Raw genomic sequence first — 9,707 nt, 5'->3', positions numbered from 1 at the left:
GAGGAGAATGGGAAGTAATTGCTAAATGGGGACACAGTTTCAGTTTTATAAGATGAAAAGTTTTTAGAGGTTGGTTGCTCAACAATATAAATACGCTTTACTGAACTCTGAAACGGTTAAGGTAGTAAATTTTATGTCATGTGTATTTTAACAACCATTTAACAGAATTGCTGCCAATGATAAATAATAGAGAGAGCGTCACAGAGTTGCTGGGTATAATGTATTTTATTTTTATTTTTTTTGGGTATAATGTATTGCAAGGTGGTTTAATATAAATCACCATGATGGCCTCCTCCAAGGGAACCAAAACCTGCAGGTTCTCAAGTCCCTGATGGTCTCCTCTATATTCAAGGAGGAGGAGCCCCTAATTATTGGATGCCGACAGCATACAGGAGACTGAAATGAAGTGGCCCACATATAATAAATCCTCTATGTGGGCAATCTTTGATATTGTTTGAACTCCAGACAAAAAAAGAGCATCCAGACCTGATCCTGTCTCCCACACCTAACCTGTTTCCCCTCAACACAAACTTACACAGCTCCCAGCTCCTGCTTTCATCTGGAAAACAGGCCTCTCCACCCTCAGTCAGGGGCTGGGCTGACCCCCCCTGCACTCTGGGATTGCAGAGGTCTCTTTTGGGGGGATGTGAACTCAGCGCCCAGTCTCCTACAGGAGAGCATGACCCAAGACTTACTGGATCCTTGGAGCAGAGCCTGGAGCACTGGGTCAATCAGGGAGGCTGAGTTTAGTCATGCAGGGCAGGAGCTGAGACATCTCCAAGAACCGAAGTGGGGAGTCCTGAGCACAGAAGACAGTCCTGAACCCCTGGGTTTTGGGGTGGAGATGGGACTGGGTGGATAGGGAGTATCTACAGAGTTGCTATCAGCTTGACTGCTCTGTGGTTACCCTCAGGGGAGGTTCCACAATTTTTTTGTGTGTGGTAAAATACACATAACATAAAATTGACTAGTTTAATCATTTTAAGTGTGCAGTTCAGTCACATTAAATACATTCACTTTTTGTGCAACCGAACTCCAGGACTTTTTCCATTTGGCAAAACTGAAACTCTCTGTACCGATTCAACAGAATTCCCTCCTGGGAATTCCATTCCCAGTTTCTGGCTGTCCCCCTTCTACTCTCTGTCTCTGTGACTCTGACAACTCCAGGTTCTTCAGTTCAGTGGAATGAGACAGTGTATGTCCTTTCTGGACAGGCTTATTTTACATAGAAGAATGTCCGCTAAGATCCATGTTGTAGCATGTGTTAGAATCCCCTTCCTTTTTAACGCTGAATAACACTCTACTGTGGGCACATACCACATGGACTTAGCCATGCTTTGGTCAATGGGCACTTGGTTAGCTTTCGTGTTTTATTGTGAGAAATGCTGCTATGAACATGGATGTACAAATGCCTCTTCCAGAGTGTGGTTTCAGTTTTTCTGAGTACATCCTCAAAGGTAGAATTGCTGGATCATGTGGATCTAAGATTTTTACCTGCTTGGGATGGAGGAAATGTTGACATATTGAAATATGAGGGAGTCAATTTGACGTATGCATGGCTCAGCTGGAACTTTGTGTGAATTCAAGCAGCCTGTCAGACCCTCACAGCTCATCTTCTTTAACCACTGATGTAAAGAACATCTGTTTTGAAGATAAGAATGAGCAACTCCCTTCTCATGGCTTCCGTGTTAACACTTCCTGGAAGATAAGGTTCCTTTTCCCGCCATCAGCATAGAGTTCGTTGCCTCACTGTCTATGTGCTCAGTCCGTCTCTTTGGAAATCTTGAAGGAATACACCCTGTCAGGTTGATGTGTGTTCTTTGTTTGGATGAAGTATAAGATGATGCTGGAAACTGTGCTTCAGTGGAGCAATTCCCCAGAGCTATCTGAGAGTCTGTCTCCCAGACTATAGTCCTCATTTTGGCTCAAATAAAACTCTTGCTTATTCCCATTATATTGATTATTTTCAGAGACACTTGAATTCATATGATCATCAAGGACCCTGGGAAGATAGGGCTATAAATCTTTGGGAACCCACTCAAACCCTGCTCCCACCCAGTCTCTCTTTTACTACTTGACTCCCCACAGTCTTCACATGATCTGAGACACTCCAGTGTGGGGGGACCCCAACCCCAGCTAGACCCCAACCAGGGGAAGGGGAGCTTACCATCTCTGATGTGAATTCAAGCAACAAAAGCATTTAACGAGCATCGTGCCTGCGTCCAGCCTTGCACGAAGGGATGGAAGGGGATAAAGGGGATGTGACTTGGTCCCCTTCTTCGAGGAGGTCTGTTTGCTGGGAGAGCTGAGCACAGAGGCAGAGAAATGACACTTGATCTAGGAGGTCAGGAGCTCTGCTCCTCATGAAAGAAAACCTGAACAGGAAGTGGAGGGGTGAAGCAGGGATGGGGGTACTGGTGAAGGGCTGGCTAGATTCTGACCTGCATCGAGTGACCCACATGTTAAAACACTGGGCATACACCTTCATGATGCAACTTAGATGTAGTGGTGGGCTGTTAGATTAACCTATATAAAAAATTGAAATAGTTGATGTAAAATACTTAAAAATTTTTTTTTTTTAAAAGCCAGCCACACAAGATGTAATGGAGTGGCTTATGCTGTGGTGGAGAGTTTAGGTCTTTTTTAATGGCTGAGTAGTTGTTTCCTATGTGCAGGTTAGTATTTTTATTTCTTCCTCTGGTTGCTGATTACATTGTGATAATTTTCTGGTGAAAATGTATCTTGCTGCACACTTACAAAGCTGGCACTTTTCTGTATACATATGATATTTTAGGATATTCCTGGTAGCTCAGACGGTAAAGCGTCTGTCTACAATGTGGGAGACCCGGGTTCGATCCCTGGGTTGGGAAGATCCCCTGGAGAAGGAAATGGCAATCCACTCCAGGACTATTGCCTGGAAAATCCCATGGACAGAGGAGCCTGGTAGGCTACAGCCATGGGGTTGCAAAGAGTCGGACACAACTGAGCGACTTCACTTCTTCACTTCACATGACATTTTCAAAAGCTTACATAAAAATTGCAAGACTTTAGGAATTCCCTAGAAGCCCAGTGGTTAGGACTTGATGATTTCAGTCCTGTGGCCCTGGGGTTCATTCTCTGGTCGGGGAACTAAGCTCCCATAAGCTATGCTTTGCAGCCAAAAAAATGTGCAGTATTTAAAGTTGCTTTGTCTGTTGGCGAAAAATTCATGGCTGTAAATGCATCCCACATTCATACTCCATAGAGGCTCAGAGCAGATCCTCCAGTGCATGGAGGGATTCCATACAGCCTCTACTTCCTGTGGTTAAGATGACCCAGCACCAGGGATGTTTTTGTCAAGTCTGGGAGGTGGAGCCTGGTGGCTGTTGCTCATTGTTCTCCTCCAGGCTGCGTCGGATCCCATATCCAAAGTATATGACAGATCCTAGTAGGCAAATGAGATAATGAGAAGGGAAAGTAGGTGCTCTCCCCCCTTATAAATGCCCAATAGGCCTCCTATCATAGCATCTGACACAGTTTAGGGAGTGGTGGTAGGAAAAGGATTAGGTTCAGTCACTCAAGAGGTCCTATTTTCCAAGGAAGCCTCTTACCAATCGCTGCCCAGATGCCAAACAGGGCCCAGGTCCCAGAGGTCATCTGCATCATCAGGGAAACGTTCACGAAGATGCTGACCAGTGGGAGGACAGGCAGAGCAGGGACCTGTGGGCAGAGTCAGCTCATCCCTGAGCACACCCCAGACGTCTGAAAGGGAGACCCGACCCCATGTGGATGGAGGATTCCATTATTACTGGGGATGTGTTCAGTGCCTCTTAGACTGGATTTGTAAAGCATTGAGTGTGGATCAGGGAAGAGTTCAGTGGTTTCAGTAGCTCCCCTTCTTCCCTGGTCCAGCGAAGGATGTTTAGACCTCAAAGCATGCAGACTTCATAAACTAAAGGTGGACATTTTGGACACATAAGGTCACCTACTTTAAAATAAAGATAAGTGGGGTCCTGGGGCTGCCTCCAGATGATGACCGTGACCCCAGTGATGAGCAGCAGCAGCAGCACAGCCACTGTTGTGAGCCCGGGGTCTCCAGAGAACAACTGGCTGGGCCACTGGGTCAGGACCAGGCTCAGGATGGTCAGCAGGAGAACTGCAAGGGTCAAGGAGGAGGAGAACAGGCTGGACTCCAGAAGACAAAGATGTCAGAACCTCGGGTCACACCCCTCCCCAGGCTGCCCACATCAGGAAGGGCCATCGTATCTCCAAGTGTCCTCATCAATGAAAAAGGCACATTTCCACCCTACTCTGCCAATATGAGAATACCATCAAAAAGAAATCCCGCTGCTCACCAAGCAGGGAAGCACATCCATAGACAATCTGGCCAGATTTCCGGGTGGGGATGGTGCTGGTAGGGAACCACAGAGTCTTTAGAATGTTTGCGGTTCCTGCTTCAGGCTCAGAGTTCAAAGGACTTCCTTCAATCTCAGACTTCATCTCAATTTTGTCTTCTGTTTTCTCCTTTTTGCTTAAGATCTGATCTGGCTGGTATCTGAATTAGAGGTATTACAGCAATAATAAGAGCAGCTCCTACTCATCCAACATTGGACAATCTAATCTATCTATTCCCAGCTAAGTGGACCAGGACGTTTAGAAAGCAGCAAGAAAGCAGCGGACGATTACCTCCCCATCAATCTCCAAGAGCCCAAAGCCCCCAGTCAAGGTGTAGTGGGGTCTCACCTGAGGACAAGCACAGAAAAAACCACCAGGGAATAAGCAAGCAGCGTCCCAACAGATACGAGATCCACAAGATCCGTGAATTCGAACAGTAATGCCATGACCCCTGGAGTGACGACATAGACAAGGTGGGGAGGGGAGAGAGTGAGTAACCACTGCACGTTTGGGAAGCTGATTCAGAGAAGGAGTAGGTTCTTTTTATTCACCTGCAATGTTTCCAGAAGCCATGATGGCCGTGACGGGGGTGCCTGTGTGACCATAGGTCCAGGCAAGTCCCCGGAAAAGGAGCCCATCCTTTGCCATTTCGCAGATCAGCCGAGGCATGGTGAACATGGTACCCAGGAGGCTGGGAGAGAAAATGGGGACATGTGAGTGGACGTGGAGAAGCAGGAGAGGCCAGGGCATCCTCTCCCTGGTCTATATGGGGTAAGATGTCTTTCTCTCTTGTCTCTCAATCCCAAGAGCTGGGATACCCTAGCATCTGACAGTAGATGGGTTGAAAACCACAACACTGACCTGGATGTAAGAGCACAAAGGGTGCCAACAGCCACAAAGTATCTGGCAGGGCCCCACCCTACGTGGAGAAAAGCCTGCAGCAAAGGACTCTTGGGCTGAATCTGGTAGTAGAGTACCATGAGGGTGAGTGCCGCTGAGACTCCAAAATATGCCAAAAAGCAGATGAAGAGAGAAATCATGATGCTGAAGGGGATGGAATGCTGAGGATTTAGGGCTTCTCCCCCTGCAGGAAGGGCGGAAATGCCGAGTCAGGAAAACATACTGGGATGAAAGCACAAAATCAAATTCCCTCTTGAATCTTCAAGAAACAGGCTAACCTACTACCAACCCCTACACCCAAGAGAAGCCCAAACTGTGCCCAGCCCTCTGATGGGACACACCGTGATCACGTTACCTCTCACGGCAATGGAATCAAAACCAAGAAATGCGTAGAAACATGTAGCTGCCCCGTGGAGAATCCCTTCAACGCCAAAGGGCATGAACCCTCCGGAACCCAGAGGGTCCAAGCTGTGGTGAGAGAAGGAATGAGGAAGGACATGGGTGAGATGTGTTGAGCCATCTCTACTGGACTCCGCCCTTAATACCACGAATCCTGGACCCTCATCACTTGGATCCATCAGCCCAGGTCTCTTTGTTGTTGTTTTGTCATTAAGTCATGTCCGACCCTTTTACACCCCCCTGAACTGTAGCCCTCTAAGCTCCTCTGTCCATAGGATATCCCAGGCAAGAATACCAGAGTGCGTTGCCATTTCCTTCTCCAGGGGATCTTCCAAACCCAGGGATCGAACTCAGGTCTCTGGCATTGGCAGGCAGATTCTTTACCACTGCGCCACCAGGGAAGCCCCGGTCTTTTCGTCTTCATATTTCCAGCGCTGCACCACCTCCCCCAACTGTTGCTACGGCCAAGAGTACCGTTCCAAACTATAAGTGTCAGTGGATCCAGATGTGTGCAGTTTGTAGTCCTGTTCTGTGAGCTCCCAATTGCGCAGGTCTCCTTTAACGAAGCCAGAGAGGATGACAAAGCTGAGAACCAAAAGGTTGATGACCGTGAACACTTTGTAAACCAGGGTCGACTCGCGAGCTCCCAGGACCAGCACTCCTGTGGGAAAGATGGAATACGAGACATCCAAAACAGCTAAACCCACAGTCACAGAAAGCAGACTAGTGGTTGTCAGGGGTTATGGAGTTAGTGGTGGTGGACGAATGGACAGTGACTGCTCAGTGGATACAGCGTTTCCTTTTGGGGTGATAAATATATTTGGAACCAGGTGAGGGTGACTGTTAGCTAACATTGTGAATGTACTAAGTCCCACTGACCTGTATACCCTAAGGTCATTAATTTCTTACTGTGACAGTCATCTCACAACATATACCTCTACCGAATTGTCATGTTAAATCCAAATCTACCAAACATCAGCTTGAATTTGTACAGTGTTGCATTGATAGCTCAGTAAAGCTGGGGAAAATAGTATGTTTAAGTTTATGCCATGTTATTTTCTTCTCAATTAATAATACATCTTCGTAAGGTCTCAATCAGTTCAGTTCAGTTCAGTCACTCAGTCGTGTCCGACTCTTTGCGACCCCATGAACTGCAGCATGTCAGGCCTCCCTGTCCATCACCAACTCCCAGAGTTTACCCAAACTCATGTCTATTGAGTTGGGGATGCCATCCAACCATCTCATCCTCTGTTGTCCCCTTCTCCTCCCATCTTCAACCTTTCTCAGCATCAGGGTCTTTTCAAATGAGTCAGCTCTTTGCATCATGTGGTCAAAGTATTGGAGTTTCAGCTTCAACCTCAGTCCTCCAATGAACACCCAGGACTGATCTCCTTCAGAATGGACTGGTTGGATCTCCTTGCAGTCCAAGGGACTCTCAAGAGTCTTCTCCAACACCACAGTTCAAAAGCATCAATTCTTCGGCACTCAGCCTTCTTTATAGTTCAACTCTCAATAAGATCTCAGTAAATGATTTTCAGCTGGCGTTGACTTTGTACGCCAAGTGACATTTGACAATGTCTGGGGACATCATGATTTTCACAGTTTAGGAGGTGTGTGTGACTGGTATCTCGTGAGTAAAGTTCAGAGTTGCTACTCAACATCCAGTGAATGATGAGCTTTTCTAAAAAACCCAAATTGCACACCCCCACACCTATGAATGATCAAGCCCCAACAGTCAGAGGTGCCAAGAATGGAATGTCTTGCCTTCTTGTCTTTTGTATCACAGACCCTATTTTCCAGTCCTCATTCTCCATCATTTTGCCACCCCAAGCCTTTCTCACCCCAGCTTCTGCTCTGCACCCCACTCTTCCCATCCTATCACCCCCTCTCACCTGTGAGCAGCAGCACCAGGGCCAGGGCGACAAAGTCTGCATAGGTGGGCAGGAAGTAGGGCACATGCAGAGAGAGAGTTTCCTGTAACCCCTGAGAGATGTAGTTCCCAGTCAGGCTGTCCAAGGCAGAGCTCCAGCCCCGGGCTATACAGGCGGTGCCTGCAGTGGCAGAAGAAGGAACATCGCTGGCAAACATAAACTGATGCCTAGTACGGGCCATGGGCTATATTTTGTTTTGGAGGAACCCAAACAAAATACCTGACCTCAAAGAGTTTCTTTTCATGGGTTGGCATGGGAATACGCAGACAATTCACAAAATAGATCAACTATTTAATATGCTAGGAGGAGATTAATGTTATGTAAGAAAACGTAACAGGAAGTTGGGACCAGGAGGGCTGGAAGGTATGCATTGAAATTTTAAAGCGGGATGTAAATGAAAATTCCATGAAAGAAAGAGTTGAACAGAGACTTCAGTATGGTGAGGGGATGAGCCTGTGGGTCATGCCTCCCTCTTAGCCACTGCCTAGAGTCCCCTTTCCTTGTGGGCTCTTGGTCCATCATTTAAGGAAAGCAGGGGAGAGCTGAGAACAGTGAAGTTGTGGAGTTTACCTGCCACTATTACCCACTTCCCCCTACAAGGTGCATAATCAAATTCTCATGAAAGAGTGAAGACCTAAACCCCATCTCCTAGAACCTGATCTTAAGCCCCATACTCTCCTCCAGTCCATCCTCTCACCGATGACCAAGGACAGGATGAGGTTCCAGCCAGTGATGAAGGCGCAGAGTTGTCCCATGGTAATGTAGCTGTAGAGATACGCAGAACTGGAGCCTGGGACCCGGGCCCCAAACTCTGCATAGCAGAGCCCAGACAACACACAGGACAGGCCGGCCACCAGGAAGCAGATGACAGTCGCTGGTCCAGCTCTCACTTTGGCCACTGCACCAACCAGGATGTACACGCCAGCTCCCAGGGTTCTGCCCACACCCAAGGCCACCAGATCGAGGGTGCTGAGATGGGCTTCGGGACTCTCAGACTCCGCTCTGGCCTCCAGCAGCCGCCTGTGAGCCAGCTTCTGACTAAATTGGTGAACATACTGCTGGAGCATCCGAGACGTAGCTGACATGTTCCAATCTGCTGAGAAAGTAAGACACGAAGCCATCAAGAAGGTCCATCTGCCATTGGCCCTGGGAGTCCAATTCCACAGAGCAATGGAGTGTTTAGCAGCAGTTGGTCAAAAGACACGTTGAGCAAGTCTTCCGTGTCTGAGCTTTGGATTGTTAAACTCAGCGAAGACTTTTAATATGTTTCAGTTACTGGAAGTGTAAGAGGATTGAGGGGAAGAAAATATGTTGCATCAAAATGTGCCACGGTACTGAACTGGATGCTTAAAATATTTTAAGATGGCAAATTTTATGCTCTGTGGCATTCACTTCTGTATTCCTAAGTTGCTGCCATGGTAAATAATAGAGCCAACTTCACAGAGGGTTGTAGCAAACCTGATGGTAACTTAATATAAATCACCATATAGTCATCTCTGCAGTCACCAAAACCTGGGGATTCTCAAGTCATTTATGTCATCCCTGTATCCACAGAGGAGGAACCCACAGATACAGAGCGTCAACAGTATATAGGAGACTGACATCAGTATTCACATCACAAACCCTGTATAAGGGGAATCTTCACTATTGTTTGAGCACCAGTCAAAAAAGAGTCACAGCCTGCGGACTTGATCTAACCCCCCAAATCCCACCTTCTCACACAAACACAGACAGGTCCCAGCTCCTGTTTTCATCTAGAAAATGGGTCTCTCCACCATCAGGCTGGAGCCGGGCTGACCCCCCACACTCTGGGGTTGCAAAGGTCTCTTTAGGAGGATGTGAACTCAGCGCCCAGTCTCCTACAGAAGAGGCTGACTGGAGACTTACTGGATCCTTGGAGCAGAGCCTGGAGCACTGGGTCAGTCAGGGAGGCTGAGGTTAAGCCGTGCGGGGCTGGAGCTGAGACATCTCCAAGAACCGAAGCGGGGAGTCCTGAGCACAGAAGACAGTCCTCACCCCTGGGTTGTTGGGGTGGAGATGGGGCTGTGTGGGCGGGGACCATCTGCCATGTTGCTATCAGCCCTGACTCTTCTGTGGTAACCC

The 9,707-nt window shown here is 47.7% G+C and overlaps 1 protein-coding gene across 4 annotated transcripts; it reads right to left on the bottom strand.

Moving 5' to 3' along the window:
* Nucleotides 1-206: 206 nt before the first annotated feature.
* LOC114118049 (cationic amino acid transporter 3-like) lies at nt 207-9,707 on the bottom strand. Of its 4 annotated transcripts, none has more exons than XM_042232425.2 (12): nt 9,492-9,707; nt 8,302-8,700; nt 7,566-7,724; nt 6,148-6,334; nt 5,630-5,742; nt 5,236-5,458; nt 4,926-5,065; nt 4,723-4,825; nt 4,335-4,534; nt 3,969-4,135; nt 3,591-3,699; nt 207-3,424 (listed from the first exon to the last, which is right to left on the bottom strand). In XM_042232425.2, exons 1-12 carry the CDS (start codon nt 9,664-9,666, stop codon nt 3,336-3,338), a joined length of 2,064 nt encoding a protein of 687 aa, XP_042088359.1. In that variant the 5' UTR covers nt 9,667-9,707; the 3' UTR covers nt 207-3,335. The 4 variants fall into 4 exon arrangements, with proteins under 4 accessions (XP_042088359.1, XP_042088360.1, XP_042088361.1 ...); XM_042232426.2 differs by having other exon boundaries at nt 8,302-8,697; XM_042232427.2 differs by lacking the exon at nt 3,591-3,699.

This window comes from Ovis aries, chromosome 14 (assembly GCF_016772045.2).
Source record: "Ovis aries strain OAR_USU_Benz2616 breed Rambouillet chromosome 14, ARS-UI_Ramb_v3.0, whole genome shotgun sequence".
NCBI classification, from domain to species: Eukaryota; Metazoa; Chordata; class Mammalia; order Artiodactyla; family Bovidae; genus Ovis; species Ovis aries.
Note: the sequence above shows the minus strand (reverse complement) of the source record. Positions and strands in the feature narration are given on the sequence as shown.